This window comes from Solanum tuberosum, unplaced genomic scaffold (assembly GCF_000226075.1).
Source record: "Solanum tuberosum cultivar DM 1-3 516 R44 unplaced genomic scaffold, SolTub_3.0 scf00210, whole genome shotgun sequence".
NCBI lineage: Eukaryota > Viridiplantae > Streptophyta > Magnoliopsida > Solanales > Solanaceae > Solanum > Solanum tuberosum.
The window spans coordinates 245669-265471 of record NW_006239135.1 but is presented as its reverse complement, the minus strand read 5'-3'; the positions used below and the strand labels follow the sequence as shown (position 1 = coordinate 265471).

General features: G+C 33.1%; 3 protein-coding genes across 3 annotated transcripts; 1 reads left to right on the top strand and 2 right to left on the bottom strand.

The window, feature by feature from the left end:
• Positions 1–856: 856 nt before the first annotated feature.
• On the top strand, positions 857–3078 carry LOC102603088 (UDP-glycosyltransferase 74B1-like). The gene is made up of 2 exons (XM_006355873.2): positions 857–1528; positions 2189–3078. Exons 1-2 carry the CDS (start codon positions 881–883, stop codon positions 2915–2917), a joined length of 1377 nt encoding a protein of 458 aa, XP_006355935.1. The 5' UTR covers positions 857–880; the 3' UTR covers positions 2918–3078.
• Positions 3079–4391: 1313 nt separating this feature from the next.
• Positions 4392–6056, bottom strand: LOC102602866 (gibberellin-regulated protein 3-like). The gene is made up of 4 exons (XM_015312608.1): positions 5880–6056; positions 5730–5768; positions 5319–5358; positions 4392–4730 (listed from the first exon to the last, which is right to left on the bottom strand). Exons 1-4 carry the CDS (start codon positions 5934–5936, stop codon positions 4594–4596), a joined length of 273 nt encoding a protein of 90 aa, XP_015168094.1. The 5' UTR covers positions 5937–6056; the 3' UTR covers positions 4392–4593.
• A 2545-nt stretch (positions 6057–8601) lies between these two features.
• LOC102602530 (protein NLRC3) lies at positions 8602–18473 on the bottom strand. Its single transcript, XM_006355872.2, has 18 exons — positions 18340–18473; positions 17969–18263; positions 14283–14492; positions 13768–13826; positions 13404–13541; positions 13115–13189; positions 12912–12995; positions 12755–12816; positions 12479–12548; positions 11842–11917; positions 11614–11744; positions 10044–10103; positions 9836–9910; positions 9650–9754; positions 9481–9576; positions 9319–9399; positions 9131–9232; positions 8602–9039 (listed from the first exon to the last, which is right to left on the bottom strand). Exons 1-18 carry the CDS (start codon positions 18379–18381, stop codon positions 8971–8973), a joined length of 1830 nt encoding a protein of 609 aa, XP_006355934.1. The 5' UTR covers positions 18382–18473; the 3' UTR covers positions 8602–8970.
• Positions 18474–19803: the final 1330 nt, after the last annotated feature.

Below are 19803 nucleotides of genomic sequence, written 5' to 3'. Positions count from 1 at the left end.
ATACGCGAGCGAGATAAGAGAGTGCAAACAAGATTAGAGGAAGGCGAGGGCGCGAGATTTGTATATGCATCTTAGATACATGTGAATCTACTTGAATAGAGTGTATCTAGAACAAATTAACCTAATTTTGAGTCCATATATTCCAAGATACATGTATCTGGACGTACCAAAATCTGGTAAGATTCATAATATTATAAAATAATGTGTATTTAAGTAATTAGATTATATACTAGTGAAATTATTGTAAGTTACCCTTAAATAAAAAATTTTGGCCGATGGGCCGACCCCGGCCCGACTTCGATCAAGCCTCAAAGTCCAAGGGTTTATATGAACCGGGCTTATAAGCCCTAGTTTTACATGGACTTAAAAAATTCTATCTCAACCCTACCCAATAACAGGTTGGGTTGGGCCGGCTCCATGGGCTAAGCCCATCTTGACGGCTCTTGTAGCATGATTAGATTTACTTACCTGATTTTAAGTCAAAATACCTTTTAAGTTATACTAAAAATTAGTCAAAGTAAAAAAATCAATACAAATATTATATTTCATTAGTCACCTTTAATTTTTTCAGGATAATCAAGTTAAAAGTCAATACAGACATTAAATCGAGGTAATCTACTAGTACAACATACTATTGTAGTCAATTTACCTTTTAAATAAACTAAAAATTAGTCAAAGTGAAAAATCAATATAAATAGTATATTTCATTAGTCTCCTTTAATTTTTTCAGGATAAAAACAAGTCAAAAGTCAATACAAACATTAAGTCGAGGTAATCTACTGTACAACATACTATTGTAGCCTATAAATAATGCATATCATTCCATTTTCTTTCAAACAAATTATAAAGTGTTTGGTTTTCTTTATTTTATACCAAAAAAATGGCCAAAGTCACAACAATTGAGCCTCATGTTATATTAGTACCATACCCCAGCCAAGGTCACATTAATCCACTTCTCCAATTTGCTAAACGTTTAGCTTCAAAAGGTGTTAAATCAACAATAGCCACAACTAAATACACTGTTAACTCTATTCATTCACCTAACATCTCTGTTGAACCAATTTCTGATGGATTTGACGAAGGTGGTTATACTCAAGCCCAAAATACAGACGTATTCCTCAAATCGTTCAAAGAAAATGGTTCGAGAACTCTATCACAAATACTCACAAATTACGAAAATTCAACACATCCTATAAGTTGCATTGTTTATGATTCCTTCTTTCCATGGGCTCTTGATGTCGCGAAAAAACATGGGATATATGGAGCATCTTTTTTTACGAATTCAGCTATGGTTTGTGCTGTGTTTGCTCATATCCACCATGGAACGTTTTCGTTGCCCGTGAAAATCGAAGAAAATGAGCCATTGTTATTGCCTGGTTTGCCTTGTTTGTACCCAAATGATGTTCCTGGATTTATTAAAGAGCCTGAAAGTTATCCTGCTTATTTAGCTATGAAAATGAGCCAATTTTCTAATGTTGAAAATGCTGATTGGATTTTTGATAATTCTTTTCAAGAGCTTGAAGGAGAGGTATGTTTCTTCAATAATTGGTTGGGGCCTCATACTTTTGGTTGCATGTTAATAATTGTTCCAGCATCTTTTGTTACTTTATTTATGATTTTTGTGGGACGGGGAGATGATTTTCTAGCCTTTTACAAACAAAAAAAATACTTTACGTCATTTTTTATAATATATTTTTATTTTTACGGTACTGTCAGGAGTGGACCTAGAGGTAGTCGAGGGGTTCACCCGAACCTTCTCGGTAAAAAATTACATTGTATTATATGGTATTTTTAAGCTTGAATGTAAGATTAGAAGTTGACTTAGTGGTTAGGGATATCAAAACTCACATTGAGGTTTCAAGTTTAAATCTTAAACACTACTTTCTTCAAACTCTCTTAATCGATATCTTGGATCCGCCACTGAGTACGATTTGAACATTTTAAGAACAAAAAAAACTTTAGCGCTTTATGTTTACCACTTATATTGTTCGGATACGCTTATGCTAAACTTCGAATATTGAATAGTTGAAGGAAAAAAGATGCCGGATATTGGATTATTCGGATACGCTGTGTTACGCTAAATACTTATATTTATCTTTCTCTTTAGTCAGTTTTAAAAAGAATATTTTTTTTCTTTTTTGGCTATTCTTTATCTAAGACTACAAAATTAAACGGCATTTAATTTCAGATAGCAAGAGGAGTTTCAAAGTTTTGGCCAGCAAAGTTGATAGGACCAATGGTGCCATCTTTATATTTGGATGGAAGAATAGAAAATGACAAAGGTTATGGAGCAAGTCTATGGAAACCCCTTAGTGAAGAATGTCTCAATTGGCTAAAAACAAAGCCAAAACAATCAGTAATTTACATTTCATTTGGAAGTATGGTATCACTTACACAAAAACAAATGGAAGAAATAGCATATGCTTTAATAGGAAGCAACATGAATTTCCTTTGGGTTGTAAGAGATACTGAAGAATGCAAATTGCCTAAAGGATTCATAGAATCCACAAAAGGTAAAGGACTCATTGTGTCATGGTGCAATCAGCTCGAAACGCTAGCAAATCAAGCTATTGGTTGTTTTGTGACTCACTGTGGATGGAATTCGACTCTTGAAGGACTAAGCCTTGGCGTACCAATGGTGGCTATGCCTCAATTTTCTGATCAAATGACGGATGCTAAGTTTATAGATGAGATATGGGAGATTGGTTTGAGGCCTAAGTTGGATGAGATGTTAGGAATTGTTAAAAGAGAAGAGTTGTTATTTTGTTTAAATGAGGTAATGAAAGGGGAAAAGAGTGTTGAGATTAGGAAAAATGCAACAAAATTGAGAGATTTGGCTAAGAAAACAGTTAGTGAAGGAGGTAGCTCTGATAAGGCTATTAATGAATTTGTGGAAAGTCTAAATTTAGTTTGCTAGATGAAGTAGTAGACATTCTTGATTGCTTAGCAATCAAATATGGTTTTATTGTTAGTGTTATTTTCATGGCTTAGCTCATTAGAGAGCAATGAAGATTAGGTTATATGATTTTAAAATTTTCTCATCTTATATGACCTTTTGAAATGGGAAGTTACTTTTAATGTTTTGTGTTAATTGTACATTTATAATTTGGATTAGGATTACTCATGTTCTGTATTAGTTGTTATGTTTTACTTTTCAAAAGTTAATTTGACTATTTTTCAAAGTTACATAAGTTTCTAAAAGTAAAAGACTATCGTTCCTTTTAGGAATGACTTAAAAAATGTCATGTTTGTTTTATTTATTCTAATATTTGGTTCAAATCTTGCAAATTACAAAGAAACATGGTTTGGTGATAAACTTGGTCACTGCCTTTATTGGTCAAGCATGATTTTATGATGGGCTTAATTAGATTATTGGTTATTGGGCCTGTTCCAAACTGGTAGTCCGGCCCACCATCCCTGAGGTCTGCCTATTTTATTGAATATTATATTCATTTTGTTTTGTTTAATGTGTTTTACTTTCCTTTTTATTTTATTGAATATTATATTCATTTTGTTTTGTTTCATGTGTTTTACTTTCCTTTTAGAATGTTTTAAAAAAGTAAAAGTTACTCTTTTCGTTTCATTTTTCTCAGGGCCCTACCCCAAACTAAATGTTTCATTTTACTTATCTGTTTTAGTAAATCAAGAAAGTTTTGTTACTTTTTCCTTCTACAATCTTTTGTATTAAATAACTACATTAAAAACAATATTTAGAGTTATAAAGTATTATTAATAAAATTAATTTACAAAATAAACTACTAATTAAAGGTTTCTTAAAAAGTGTGGCACATCAATAAAAGTCAAGTAATATAAAACCAAGAAACTGTTATTTTGCAATATTTGACCTAAATGGAGTTAATTTGTTAGTAGAATGTTTTGGTGGTATAAAAATATTTACATTGTTCGCATGAACAAACTTAACAAGATAAGTTTAAATTTTAGGTACTCATGATGTAAGAAATATTTATACAGGTACGCCACTTAATAAAAAATAATCATACATAATATTTATGAAAAACATTAATCGACTTCGATAAAATAGCATGTTAACATTCACTTGTTATACCATAACTTGGCTCGTGAATTATAAGCTTTGATTCAACCAGCATAGACTAGTCATCAAAGAATATTAAAACATCTAAATTATTTGGTAGCTGGATAAGATTCAAATTATTTATGTATTATCTTTGATATAATTTATACGACATTTGATAGGTAGATATAAAATATATTATTCATAATTTCATATATAAAATTACTACGATATTTGATGATAATTTAGAAATCGCATAACTAATACATGTATAAGTTATGAGAGAATTTATACATTATTTTATGCATGATAGAAGGTGAAATAACTAATACATGAATAACTAATCCCAGCATAAGCAATACATACATAAAATAATACATTGATTCATTAATTCTAACCAGCTACCAAACGACACAACTACACTAAATAAGAAAACCACCATCACAACATTACATCAAAATCTCAAAACACATATTCTCATATATTTTTTTTCTTATAGTAGCCTTTATAAATTAAGGGCACTTGGTCTTGTTTCCATGAGTAGTCATGTCTGTGTAGCATTACCAACAAATTTCTCTGTTACCAAAAGTGCCTGGAGGAACACATTTGCACCTCATACAACAAGTCCCACAAGCTCTGCTGCATAAATTTGGTCTTGAGTGCCTGCTACATCTCACTTTGCATAGTCCTCCACAATCTGTTCATTTTTTTTTTTCAAAACAATAATAAATCGAACAGACTCATTAAAACTTTAATTTTTGAGTTTTCTTCGGGTGTGTAACTAAGTTTGTAAGCTGGTCAAATTGCGTGTTTTGATTTTATTTTATTACGAAAAAAAAAGAGAAAGTAAACACCAAAAATAGTCAAGTGCTTATTGTCATAAGTTGGTCATTCTTAACTTATGGTTTTCAAAATATCTTACAAAACTACAAACTTTCTCCATTTATGTCTTTCTTCTTTTTATTTAAAAGGAACATATAAATTTACAAAATTTGAAAAAGTTCCAAGGGTACTTTAGTCATTTTAGAAAAAAGAAGAATTTATCTACGTTTTATATACCAAATAAATGATAACTTATTATCAGTTTTGATAATTTATTATTAAAACTGATAATAAGTCATTATTTATTTGATATAAAACATAGATAAATTGTTCGTTTTCTATACAAATAAGTAACGATTTATTTATAAAATCAATTTCAACCCTTAAAATTTATTAACGTCTAATAAAAATAGGCTCTTATTATTTTCTTTTCAATTGAAATAGATTGAGAATTGAAACTTACCAACATAGGGCAAGAGTCTCCTGTTACCTCCTCTCACCACCTAACAAAGATTTGCACAACCAATATGAACAATAACAAGGTAAGAGAGAAATTATTCTTTGTCCTTGCAAATATATCACGTGAAAAGTTGAATTTTTTTTAAATCAAAATTAAGGAAAAGACAATTTCTTTTAGAATAAACTAAAAGGAAATTACGACAAACAAATTGAAACAACAGGAGTAGCTCATAAGGTAACGATTGTCCAAACTAGGAGACATCAACTCATTCTCTTGACTAGTGTGAGACACTCTTAACATAATTTGTTTATACTCTTATTTTATTATATATGTTAATTAGGACAAATAATTTCTGTAATGTTTAGTTTAAGTGTCATTTTTTTGTTAAATGATGGAAAAAGAGTAAAGAAATACCTGATTTTGGTGGTCTTCAATGTCAATATCAGAAGAGACCTACAAGCAAAGAACATTAAAATAATTAGACAAGTAATAGCACAAAAAAAATAGTTTAACAACAAAATCATATGGTAGTTAGGTGATTAATTAATGGTTCAAAAAGTTTACTTGAACAAGTAGGCAGAAGAGGAAGAAAGTGAAAAGAATAAGCAATCTTGAAGACATTTTTTTTTTTTTGGAGTTTTTGAATGAAATGTTTTATTTTTGTTATTTTGCCTTGAGTTTTTTTCTTGTAGTTTGTGATGACCACTTTGGTACTCTTTTTTGGGTGCAACAAAGTCAGTGCCCAACAATTTATAGGAATCTTGTGATCTAATTGCCCCTAGTTTTACTTCAAATAACAGATCATCAAAGTAGACCAGTCAATCCTGCTATTTTTTTTATTTTTTTTTCATCTTGTGGTTCTATTAATTTTAAGTTAGGTTCAAAGTTTATTTATTTACATAGTATCATAGCAAGATTCATTTCACTAGATATTAGGATTTAGGCTCCCAAATAAAATTGTCCACACTGCAAATGTTCATTCATGAGCATGAGCGGGTTGTTAAATAATGAAAAAGTCTCACATTAATGATTAATGAGATGAAACCTTCTCATAAACTAATTTTTGAAATTGAAGTAGATCTAAAATTTATTTCTTTATATTGAGTTATTTAGATATTTCATGATATTTTCTAGCCAAAAATGTAATAACAAAATATTTTTTTTTAATCCAAAGTCATCATGAAAGTAAATTTTTAAACCAAAATCATAAGTTTTGAGCCTATTTCAAATAATAACTCGAGATATTTTAAACTATTTTCACCATTTGAAATGGAAGGAACATGTGGTACTGATAATGGGAGATGGACAGGAAAAGAGTAAAGATTCTTAAGCAAACACTAATGAGTGAAGTGGAAGAATTAATTAATCTGTCTCTTCTTTAATCTTTAATTATTACTACTACTTTCTCCGTCTTAAAAAATAATAATTTTGTTATATTATCTTTAAAATATATTTAAATTTAATGTATTGAAACTAAAAGTGATAAAATTAGCTCAACTATTATTAATATAATATAGTATAGACAAATAAAAATGAATAGATCGGAGGGAGTATTACTCTTCCGTTCATTTTTACTTGTCACGTTTGACTTGACATACTCACTAAGAAAATAATTAATGATATATGTATTTTACCAAACTATCCACTATTAAATGATGTCTTGAAAAATTTGGAAAATAACTACTTATTAATGAGGGTAAAACATGCCAAAAAAAAATTATTATCTTTTCTTGATGTGTCAAAGTGACAAATAAAAACGAAAATTTATTTTAAGAATAAGTAACAAGTAAAATGAACGGAGGAAGTATATTATAAGAATATTTCTCTATTTTTTGGCAAATTTAGAAGTTTCACTGGGCTCTAAACTCAATGCAATGGTCCTGGAAACAGGCTTGAGGCAGAGAGTAGACAAACAATCGTGGCATGCCAAAACAAAGATTCAATGTAAAGCTGCTCAATTTAAGAAACTTTACCAAGTGGCCATCACATCCTCTCTGTGGGTTGCAATTGGGAATATTTGCTCCACCCCCAAAATAATAATAATAATAATAATAATAATAATAATAATTTGAACACAAGGGAATATGAGAGTGTAACATTATTTGACAAGTTTGTTTGATGAATTAGTTATGCAAGAATTTTATGCTATAAAAAATAACATATTTAGGGAAAAAATAATGTGTACGTTGTACAATAAAGATGTTATTTTCGATACACTCGATCTGATTAAGAATTTGATAAATAAGAGAAGAAAGAAGAGCAGAACATGGAAATAAAAAGACGACATTTAAAACCGCTTAGTGATGTAATGTTTGAGCTGGAGCTTCCTCAAAATCTGCACTACTTACTACAAAAAAAAAAAAAAAAGGAACAGTACGTACAAGGAGACAAAAATACAAAAATATTACTCATTTTACTTGTATTAATTAGGTATTACTTTTACATTTCAATTTATATGGTGGCAAAATCGATTTTCGTGATAAATTTTTAATTTAAAATCTTGAATTCGATCTCTAAGCGTATTCATTTGACATGTCATTTAGAGAGGTTAGCCACATTTTATGTTCATCAGCTCTGTCCTGAAAACACTCTGTTCGAAGTAATTTTGAAGAGTTATCCACTGAATTCTTAAAAGATTCTGATAACCCCAGCTGGCCAACTTATCCAGCTAAAATCCATTTTTTTTAAAAAAAAAAAAACTTTACAAGTTCAATGTATAAGATGGTCTATTAAATAAACAATCAGTTTGTGAATTGTACGTTCAAAGTGAATACTCTTTTCCTCTTCTCTTTTAGATTAGGCAGCTGACAGTGGCAAAAGAGGGCACGGAAGGTGATAAATATAAAATTCCGTTCAAAGAATCATGGTCTTGGAACAATGGTATAGGTCACGAATTCAAGCAGTGAAAACAATCACTAAAACTTTATATTAGAGTAAGTTATTTATGTCACATCTCTTAAGCTGCATCTAATGCAAGGTATTTTATGCACCGAACTTCCCTTTTGAACAATCCAAATTCTCTCAGTAAAGCAATGCAAGGCAATTATCCCAACAAGAATCTGGATAAATCTTTCCAGCAAAAAGTAATCACAATAAATGTTTACGTCAAATCAATAAATGCTATTACACTTAATTTTTAACTACTAAAGTGACCTACTGATTTTGATATAAACTTTCTTTATCCTTCTGTTATTTTTTCAAGGGGATGGATAAGCATTAGAGCACAGTACAATTATCAGAAAACTTTAGAACAGTTGAATGACAAACTAAAAGTTAGCTAATTCTGTCCTGCAACACCAAAATAAGCTTAAAAGGCCATAGGGAAAGAACAACAACTCAGAAGAGTTTCAAACCAGAGAATGAATCTGAAATGGTGAATAGAAGTAATCTCTATGTACTTGCCACTAACGTTATCAGGCAAAAAAAAAAGTTTCAGAAAAGGAACATTTTTTATAATATCAGTGTGTATCTCGATATCAAAATTTCCACTGTTCCCCGCTCAAAATGATTTCAGTCACAAAAGGGAACTAAGGTGGGACTCTTAAGAATATCATGGTAGGCTGCGATTCTATTCCCCCAGAATAGAAAAAAAAATACTTATCTACCTTGCCCCAAGTAGGGAGGAAAATATATCTGATCTAAGGAATGTAGTATTTTAGAACATAACAGCAAGCTCCTTCTCAGTCATCTCAAACACATGGTCTCTTGCATCTGTGAGAGCTGTCTGAAATTTGGAATCCATCCGGATATTGTAAGGAACTAAAAATCGCGTAAAACAGCTAAAATAAAAGAATAATATTATCATTTGATGTTACCTGTCCTAATTTGGTGAGGAAGTTACTGGCAAGATTTAAAGATGTGAGTCTAACATCTTCATTTGCCTTAAGTGCTTGAGCGATAGCAAAAGCTCCTTCATCCTGTGTGCAACAGAAACTAAGTTAATACAAGATGATACCTTTATCAAGACAGGTGGTTGTACTTGTACTGGAAAAGAGTTGCATACTCTAATTTCATTGAACCCTAAATTGAGTGTCGTCAAAGATTCATTGACCACTTTTAAACTCCGAGCAAGGCAGATTGCACCCTGAAAAAGGAAATGGTTATGTACTTTGAGGGAAATTAAAGATTGTGGCACAATAGAAGAACTATAAACTTTGAATGAAACCTCGTCTCTAAGTCCATTGGCTCGCAAGTCTAGAGTTGATATGGTACTATTGTACTTCAACATATCGGCAAAATATTCTGCACCTTTGGCTCCGATCTGGAACAAAATTAAGTGAGCATGCTAAAAGAGATAGTTAAAGAAGGCATATATGAAACAATCCATGCATTACCTGACACCACCCAAGCATGAGATCTTTTACTTTTCCATGAAACTTGAGTACCTCTGCTAATGCCATTGCCCCCTCTGGTCCAATGGGGTTGTAACCAAGTTCTAACTGTTCGTGAGAAATTTGAAGTATAATGTATTTAAGTTTGTCCAATAAATCAGTAAAAGTTAACATTTTGATGAAACTTACAGAGGTAATGACAGAATTATCTTTCAGAACTTCTGCTATGGCACTAATACCCTTAGCATGTATGTCGTTGCCCCCCTGTAAAATTCGCAGAATTCCAGCCATCAGAGCAAATAGAAAATTATGCTCTGATAAGATTAAGAAACCCAACCTCCTCCATGAACAAAACAAGAAATGTTGAATAAAATAGAAAAGAGGAAACAACTCTTACAAGATCAACGTTAGTTATCGAGCGATTCTCCTTCAAAGCTTCTGCAATCTTTTCAGCTCCCTGATGGATATTGATGTAAATGGGGGAAAAAAAAAAGAAGGAAAAGTCAATGCATATCAAGAGATCGAGTCTGGATCTGCAATGTAAAAACTCAAATGATCCCTTATTTATGGGGACAGGTTACACTTTGTCCTTCAAATATAACTGTGGATAAAATAAATCCTTCGTCTTTGCAAAAAATGGACACCTTTGGTCCTTCCCAAATTTGACGTCAAATATTAACGGTAGTTTCTCAAGTGAAAAGCATGTGATTTGTGTACTCTTTTAAAACAAAAAGCCTTCGCCTTTAATCTTCAACACCAAGGAAATCGCATACCAACAAAAAGAAACTGGGTTGAATTGAAGAAGTGGGAAACTTGAGGCTACTGATTACATGTGAAGTTTATTGACACAAATGAAGGCAGTAAATTTTTTTGCGAGCTAACTTAGAGAGTTCTTTCCAAGTTCTTGTGCAGGACTTGTTGCTTGTAGACACTGTACTCTGTCATTGTAAACCATAGCCTTAAGTTTCCGGAATGGGTAATCAACATTAGCTAGTTTGGTCTAATCTACCAAGGATATGGTTAAAGTTTGACTTTATGTTTCAATCTGATGTTGCCAGCACATGAGCTCTTCTCCAGCAGAAATTTAATTGTGCTTCTGAGCAACTACCCTGTCGAATGCAAACCCACCCCCATAAATTTCTGAAAAAAATCCTTCTTTGCAGCCCAAATCCCTTGAACTCTTCACAACAGATTTAACCTTCTGTTACTGAATCCGTACCAATTTCCTCCAATCATCAATTTTTTATCTTTCTGCTTCGACCACAAAGCTTTCCTTTTGATTCCAATGAACACAGTTTAATTATGGTGGATGCAGACAGTTCTACTATAATCCAAGAGGAGCACAGTTAGGTTTCTCACTGTTGAAATATTAACGTTAAAGTTGTGCAGGACTATAAAAGTATTCATTTTTACATAGTTAATATGTCTGTCCATATGCATATGTATTTGAAGGGAAAAAATAAAGCTACCCCTACAGATTTGGGATTATTTGAGTTTTATCTTTCTGAACTGCTGACAAAATTTAAAAAGACCTCAGTTCATCCAACACCATGCAACCCTTCTAATTTTCTTCTGGCAAGAATCCCCAAAGTGATTAAACCTAGTCTTAAAATTATATTCTTTAATGGTAAGTACCATTATAAAATTTCCTAACCATGTGATCTGAACTTATGATTGGTTTCAAGAACGACTCAGCCATCACCTTCAGCTCTAACCAATCAAATTCTTTTTGTTTTTTCTCGACAATCAATCCTCACCCTCTTACCCAAAAATCTTTTCTATCTTATTTTAGTGGTTTCAACTTGACAAAAACTCAAGCTTTCTCATTCTTTGCTTCTGTTACATAAAATAAAACCATAAAATAGTTCAAGAGAGTCTACTGATTGCAGTGAGAAGGACAAGGCTGAGAAGAGTCTTCTACATTACAAAGGAAAAAAACTGTGAAAAGTTCTAAGTGGTTCAATTACCTCATCTTTGATGTCATTCATATAGAGATTCAACCACAGTAAGCTTTTGCTTTTTTTGACGTATTCGGCAACATGAAATGCTCCTCTAGCAGTAATTGAATTGTTGGCAAGGTCAAGTAAGACAAGTTTCCCTGCAGACATATGATGGTGACCTTTCAAAAAAGATGCACAGGAAACAACGCCAATATGTGTTTAGAGAGAATGGTTAATTATATCCAATAAGCAAACCTTTACGCAAAGATAGGCCCGAGATTAATGCCCGTACTCCTTCATCACCAACAGAGTTCCCCTGCATATAAAGTTCCTGCACATAAAGAATCTTTTCAAACACCTTTGAATATACAGGTGTATGTTAATGATATATAGTAATATGTAAACAGTAGCCCATTTCCATTTTGGGCGGAACAGATCTAGCTTCAACCTCGGATTGTTGGTGAGGAACATTAAGAAACCCCCTGAAGAAGTTTATCTAATAACATTAGTGCATTTAACACTTAATCCCAGTGTCAGCAGTCACAGAGGAAATTGAAGCTTTTGAAAAGAAGAGCTCTTCTATACAATCAAATGGAAACATGAGTAACAACAACAACATACCCAGTGTGATCCCACAAGTGGGGTTGGGGTGGGGAGAGTGTACCCAGACCTTACTCATACCTTGTGGAGGTAGAGAGGTTGTTTCCCAAAAAAAAAAAGAAGGGAAACATGAGTGCAGAAGTTAAATACTAAGAAACAGTCCAATGACGCAGAAGCAAGATATCAAGGCTGAAAAAAAGCTCAATTATTTGCCAAGTCAAATTACAAGAACAAAAAAAAGAGCAAAAGGCGAAGGGTCTCAGTGGGAGGAAGGAATTGATTAGAAATGTACCCTCAAGGACTTATTGCTCTCCAAGCCTTTAGCCAGTGCTGCAGCCCCTAAAGCACCACCATAATTGCCGCTGAACAGTTAATTAAAGCACATAAATTAAAAGATATAAGGGAAAATAAGAATTGATATGCTTTCCCTCACAAATTAAAATCCACTTCTTTTCCCCCCACCCCCACCCTCCAAACCAATAAAGAAAAATAAAATAATTAACTGCTACATTTGACATACGACAAATGAGGATGGGCGCAGAAAGACAGCAGAATAAATTTTGCTTACTTCAGATGCAAGGATTGTAAAGTTTTATTCTCAAGAAGTGATCCAGCAAGACCTGAAAATCCCTATTTCCATATCCAAATCAAACATGTTTTCCTTCAGAAATTGAGATAATTAATAACTAGGAAATACAAATTACAAGTTCTGCTTAATAACATACAGAATAGTCAATCAGATTATTGTTTAGTTCAAGAACACGCAAAGTTGAATTTTTTTTCAGCATTTCACCAATGGCTTTGGCTCCCTGCAAAATTCAGACAAACCATTGCAGCGAAATTTAAGCAATAATTTACCAGAAAGCAGAAAATACCATCGCAAGTTAGCAACAGCATTTCAATTAAATGCTCAAGGCATGTTCAAGACCTCATCTCCTAAGCCAGTGCTGTTCAGCTGGAGCTTTTGAATACCAGAGTTATTTGCCAGTATATCACATAGACACTGCAAACATAAATTAACACCAAATAGACGTGATTGCTCCTGAAGTGCCAAGGCGGAGATGAGAAATACAATACAAAGCATGACCATAAATACACGTGTTAAATTGGTATAACAGTTAAGTAAGTGCAAAGGGAAAGTTAGGATCTGCTTATTAGTCATCTGTATTCCAAGAACTCACTGCTTTGGATTTTCACCTATATCATCTGTGCATTACCTTGGCTCCTTCATCCCCAATAGCATTTCCAGATAGGTTAAGAGTCTTTAGAGCAATATTTGATTGCAATATGCCATCAAAGGCCTTCAATCCATCTGCAGTTATTCCATTAGCAGCAAAGTTTACTTCCTCGGCTGTCTGGAAATCACATGAAAGGAAATGCAGTGTACATTGGTAAAGGAACCAAACTTGCCCAAAAACATTATTCCAGAAAAAAAGAAGCCAGGATTGTATTGTTACTTGTCTACATTACAGGATTATGGCTTTATCCTCTTGGGTTAACAAGATGGACCATGATAAATAATGACATACTCTACACAGATAAAGGAAGAGGGAGGGGGGTAGAGAGAGCAAAAGACATTACCTGATTATATGCTAAACTCTCTGCTAGGAAAAAGAGCCCCTCATCTCCAAAGTTACGACCTGCCAAAGCCTAAAACATTCAATCCAATACCTCTTGTGACTTGCAATTTTAATCCTTAATCAGTATGCAAAGAATGTAGAATCACAATACAAGGAAGATGCAGTAAAACTTTGGTTTTGGTGTGTCGCGCACTTGGTGGGGGAAGCTTATAAATGAAACAAGATTGGAAAGTTTCCTTCAGGCAATATCAGTATGCACAAAATGTTTTTTAATCATAAATCACGGTAAAGCTTTGATCTTTATATGTTGAACTTTCTAAAGAGGTGGGACTCAAGAATTTAACAAGTCAAGGCAAATATTTTAACATCGTGATCACATTTCTGAAAACTACAAATGATAGAAGGTTTTTTATCAAAGGTATAAAGAAGGAAGATATTCATTATGACAACATTTAGCATAGACGACCACCAACTTTAATACTGAAGCAGCTGAGCCAGAACTGACTGCAATTTTACCTGACATGTCAACAATGCTGAAAGATCTAAGCTCTTTAGCAAAGTCATTAAGCCTCAGCTTGGATTCTCTTTCAATCTTTGCACCAAAACCAGGTAACAAGTTTGTCCCAGCGGCAATGGACCACTTCAATCCCTGAGTAGACTTGCTTTCTTCTGATGTAGTCTTGGCTGGTTTGGGTAGAAGAACTTTCTCCACCAGCTTCCACAAAACTGTCAACTGAACACATAGATTAGTACGATATAGAGAATCTTCCTTCTACTTAAGATTTCTATTTCGAGTCACAATTCATAAGAGGAAGATCTTCAGTCTAGCAGCCACATTCTCACAAGATTCAACCTCCGTGAGAAAGGATGCCAGGCGAAAGTTGGAAGGATATAACTTGCAACGAGTTCATTGGGAAGGGTGCAGCAATAGAAATGGCCAGGGCCCATAGTTAATGACTGAACCAGAGCAACACTGTGGTAAAACTAAGACATTTACTCTTTCTGCAGATGCAAGTTAAGTAGCTCCTCAATTTTTTGGGCAGAAAGAGCTCAGAAGTTATTAGTAGAGGTAATTGGCAATGAAAGAGGAATTCAATCGCATCATATAGAATAGTAGTATGGAGCAACATCTTTGGAGATGGAAATGTAAGAACTTTGAATGTTAAGATAAATTAGATGCAACGATACCAGTGGTTGATTAACTGTTTATTAGAATTTGACATTGTAAAAAAAGAAGAGAGAAATGAGCTCTTGTAATGAAAGGTTTAACCACATTCAAGGAGCTACTCATATAGAAATTCTGAACTAAATTAAGAAGGAAAGTTTACTAATTCCCGCTCTCCTAACTAATAAAACATAATTATTATGAATAATTTACACAATATTTTTAATGATTCACTTAACGTCAAGCATGCTCCTTCATATTCAAGATGGTCAAATAACTAGAAAAGTAATTAGAACAAGAACAGTCACCTGAATCGTCTAATTAGTAGTGAATGATCATGGAAAAGAAAAGCAGCGTTGAAATTTTTTTCTTCTAAAAGGTTACTGGTAATTGAATAATGAAAGAAAGTGTTTTTCGACACATGTAAAGGAATCTATAATTCAACCACCGGAAGGTATATGCTAAGTTAAATCTCTTGGACATCATCCACATAGCTCGGATTGGTGGTAAAGTCAACTTAAGAAGTAAAAAAGAATTGCAGTGCCACCAGAAGGAAAAAAGAAGTGTGATCAGTAAAACGTAAAAAGGAAAGAGAAGTCCACCCAAAAGTAGTAGCATAATGCCGTGCACTGATAGGCAGAAGTTACTTAAGTCATTAGCAAGATCTATAACATCTGAAAAGGGAATAACAACTTCTTTTTAATTGATGCTTACAACCATACAAGAAGACTCCTAAATAGAAGTTTTAGCCTACAATAATAAGGATTATTTCCTAATCTTTTGGATTCTTAGGGCCTGTTTGAATCGACTTAAGTCAGTTTTTGACTTCTAGGAGTGTTTGGCAAATATAAAAATAACTTAAAACCAAGGATATTACTTTTGTACCCTCAATTCATGTATATAATTCCAAATTTGCCCTTGTGAAATAAAACTCTAAGATCTCCTCTTTCCCTCAACTTTCTTTTGTTGTTGTGGCCCTAGTTTTCTCCAACGTTCTCACCAACATTTTTCTTGTTCCTCTTCAACATTTCAATTTTCTCTTTTTTTTCATGAAAATTTCACAGGATGATCGACACTGAAGTAAGTTACTGAAGGGAGGCTCATGACCTCATCCATATAAGTGCTATTCTATTTCTATCCCCAGCACAACTATTCTTTCTAGGATATTCCGTTGTTGATTAGGATGCCATTGAAGTGTCCTCAAGCATTTATTACCAATAAACCCTCCTTCGCTTTCAATCACTAATCTTCACATAGAGAAAATCCAACATATATTTAGAATGTTGATGAGCACGGTCTTCAACTTCATTGAAGACCTTCATCTCAAAACCTTTTTTTTATATAATGTTATCAGTTTTAAGGGTATTTCAGGACATTTTGGTAAAAAAAAGTGTTTAACAACACTTATTTGCCAGACACATCAATAAAAAAATTTCAATTGCAACACTTTTATCCAAACACATAACTACTTATTTCTAAAATAACTTTCAACACTTTAAAAAGTTACTTTTTTGAAGTCAATCCAAACGAGCTCTTAATCAATATAACATAATCATTAAGAATATTTCTACACAATATTAATAACATTCCATTAACTTTCACCAGTAAAACAACTAAAAAGAACAAGAGCATTCCTCCTAGTAATCCTCTTGATTTTCAAAAGATAGTTAAATGAGGATGCCATAAGTTGCGGAACAAGTCATCATCTTCTCACTAATTTTTTTTTAAAAAAAAAAAACTACCACACACTACATGTCCGGTGTCCCTTAAGCATAGAACTATATTTGGCAACTAAAAGATGAAAACCAGATTTATGGTTGTGTTGAGCAAGCCGCTTTACAACCAAAGTTGGTTCAAGAGAATGAATTTGTGAAGTTGCAGAACCTATATCTCAAAAGCTGTTAGAAAATGGCTCTTAAAGAGGAAATATAATTTTCAATGGCTAATTTATATTAGATAATTAAAGCATATTAAATTGATTACAATGATTGCAACAATTGGGAACCTAAAAAACAGGTCAGTGTCACTCAGTCAAAATGTCAAACAAAATACATTCATACGAGTGCAGGCAGCAGAACATCTAAAATGATATCAAAAGGCTGCAAAATGAAAATGGCAATCCTGTTTGGCTGTAAGGTGCCTTGCACTTCTAAGTTTTAAATCTAAGCCTCTAAAATGCTGAAACATTACCGTGTTAACTCATTTTCTTAGTCACGAATAACTCAACAAAAAGAGGGTAATCCGTTGCAGGATGTACAGCTTAAAAGGTTCCATATAAAGAGCCTTAAGTTCTCCATTCATGGTTGAATATCAGGTCTCTGTCATACTGCCAAGCACTCCAATAACTTCAAACTTTTCTATTAAGTTGAGAATTTTCACACAAGACCTCATGATTCCTGACCTCTTCCAGTATCCGCCAAAACTGGAAACCCACTTAAGTTAGACCCTTTCCCCAAATACTAAAGCCTTGCCTGCCACTAACTTGGCATTGTGAAAAACACAAGAGCAAGAATGTCAAATTTACCATTTGCAATTTCATATTTTTTGCCACAGTTATAAGGTGCATTGCAATTGAGCTTAAACTAGACGCAAAAGGATGCAAAAACAATTTCAATACAAGAAAAACAGAAAATTAAAACCATTACAGATACATAATGGAAAGCAAACATTGCACACTTCCCTTTTTAATCCGTTCTAATTTATGTGGCACACTTCCTTTTTTAATTTGTCCAAAAGATGTCACTTTTTTTATAATTGGAAACAATTTAACTTTATAGGTGCACCAATAATCAAGTACTCTAGTACTTTAGACCATAAATTCAAAAGTCTTCTTTTTCTGTGTCTGAGTTAAAAGGTGTAACATATATTGAAAGAAGTAATTTTTAACTCCTTATTTTATTTATTGCTCCAACACTAGTAGTGATAACCGAATGTACTCAAACGCAAAATCCTCCTCAAAAGCTCAATTCAGCATAAGAAATTAAAGCTATAAGCCTATCAGTAGAAAAAGAGATGAAAATAGGCAAAATGTCAATACCAAAAGAGATAACCACAAAGGCACCAGCCGGCACAACAAACGAAACAATTCTGTCAACAGGCAATGCTGGCGTTTGAGCTTGTGATTCCTTGTAAACTCTCCGAGTATTCGTCGAACGTCTCGGACCAGTACTAGACGACGAAGCAGCTCTAACAATTACACGTCTCAATTGCAAGCATTTTCTTCTACTACTTATACAAATCGGCGAAATATGAATCAAACAATAACTGGATGAACTGCTCAACGATTTCTGCAATCCGTATCCGACTTTTCTACCATTAAATTCAAAATTCACCTAAAAATTACGAAAAAAAGTGAGAATTTAGTCATAATTGTAAGTTCGAGTGAGCTAATAGAGTAGAGGAAAGTACCGTTGGATGAGAGCACAGAGAGAATGTAGAAGATGAGCCCATGGAGAGACTCAATGAGTGAGTTAGACAGTGAGAGGAACGAAGGGAGAGTTCCAGAAGAGGAGATAAAGCGCGGCGTTGCAGTGATGATGATCTGACGGAATCTTTGGGCCTTAGCCGGTTATAAGTCTAGCCCAAAAATATATTGGACTTTATGGGATGGACCAAATTGGGTAGATCTGGGTTGGAAACATTAAAAAATGACTATAGTTTGGGCTTAATTAGAGATGTGCCCATAACTCTAGGAAAAATTACAAAAATCCCACATTTTAGTTTACTTATTACCATTATCCCCTATAAGTTTTACAAATTTCCAAAATCCCTCATTTTCGTGTATCAGATTAGTGTATCAACGCTTATATTAATGTATCGCGCATCAGATTAATGTATCAACACTTATATTATTGTATCTCGCGCATGTATCAACGCTTATATTATTGTATCCGTTTGAGGGATTTATGTAATTATAAACTTTTAAGGGATAGATTGTAATTTATGGGCAAATTACAGAAATCATATACTTTTGAGGCAAAATTACAATCTATCCCTTAAAAGTTTATAATTACAGAAATCCCTCAAACGGATACAATAATATAAGTGCTGATACATTAATATGATGCGTGAGATACATTAATCGTTAAGTAAGATACATTACATTTTATACATGATACACTAATCTAACGTACATTTTATACATGATACACTAATCTGATGTGCGAGATACACTAATCTGATGCGCGAAAATGAGGAATTTTAGAGATTTGTAAAACTTATAGGGGATAATGGTAATAAGTAAATTAAAAGGCAGGATTTCTGTAATTTTTCCTAACTATAATTTGCTTAATTACGAACAATAGTTATACGCTAGGGGAAGGAGAGAGGCGAGCGAAATCAAGGAGATAGAAGAGAGAGGTTGAATACTTGTCGTATTTAATTTGTTGTTTTCAGGTTGTATCATGGATACAATTGATAGAACTGATTTGTATCAAAACGAATACAATTGTATTCATTTTAAGAGGAGAGAGGCAAGCGAGGTCGAGAGAGGGGGAGAGAGGATGAATACATGTTGTATTTGTTGTATCACGAATACAATTGATACAGAACACAAATACAGTTGATACAAATATAATTGTCTGAATATAATTAATACAATTGATTTGTATCATATATCAAATATAATTGGATCAATTGTATTAACGAACACAATTTGTGTCGACGAATATAATTGGCACTTTGACAGAATACAAACTGTCATAATACAATTGATACAAAATACGTAAACAATCAATACATAATATAAAATACAATTTATGGAATACAATTACATTTGATACATAATACAAAATACAATTGTCATATTTATGTGCAATATTTTTTGGGCTGCAACTAGGCAGATGAGAGGGAGAGAGGGGGGGGGGGGAAGGG

Coding starts and splice junctions, on each gene's coding strand:
- LOC102602530 (XM_006355872.2), bottom strand. CDS start 18,381: ATGGGCTCATCTTCTACATTCTCTCTGTGCTCTCATCCAACG. Junction 14,493..17,968: donor CTTTGTGGTTATCTCTTTTG/GTATTGACATTT, acceptor TTCAGTTGACAG/TTTTGTGGAAGCTGGTGGAG. Junction 9,400..9,480: donor CCAATGGACTTAGAGACGAG/GTTTCATTCAAA, acceptor TTCCTTTTTCAG/GGTGCAATCTGCCTTGCTCG.
- LOC102603088 (XM_006355873.2), top strand. CDS start 881: ATGGCCAAAGTCACAACAATTGAGCCTCATGTTATATTAGTACCATAC. Junction 1,529..2,188: donor TTCAAGAGCTTGAAGGAGAG/GTATGTTTCTTC, acceptor ATTTAATTTCAG/ATAGCAAGAGGAGTTTCAAA.
- LOC102602866 (XM_015312608.1), bottom strand. CDS start 5,936: ATGTCTTCAAGATTGCTTATTCTTTTCACTTTCTTCCTCTTCTGCCTA. Junction 5,769..5,879: donor TCTTCTGCCTACTTGTTCAA/GTAAACTTTTTG, acceptor CTTTGCTTGTAG/GTCTCTTCTGATATTGACAT. Junction 4,731..5,318: donor GAGACTCTTGCCCTATGTTG/GTAAGTTTCAAT, acceptor AAAAATGAACAG/ATTGTGGAGGACTATGCAAA.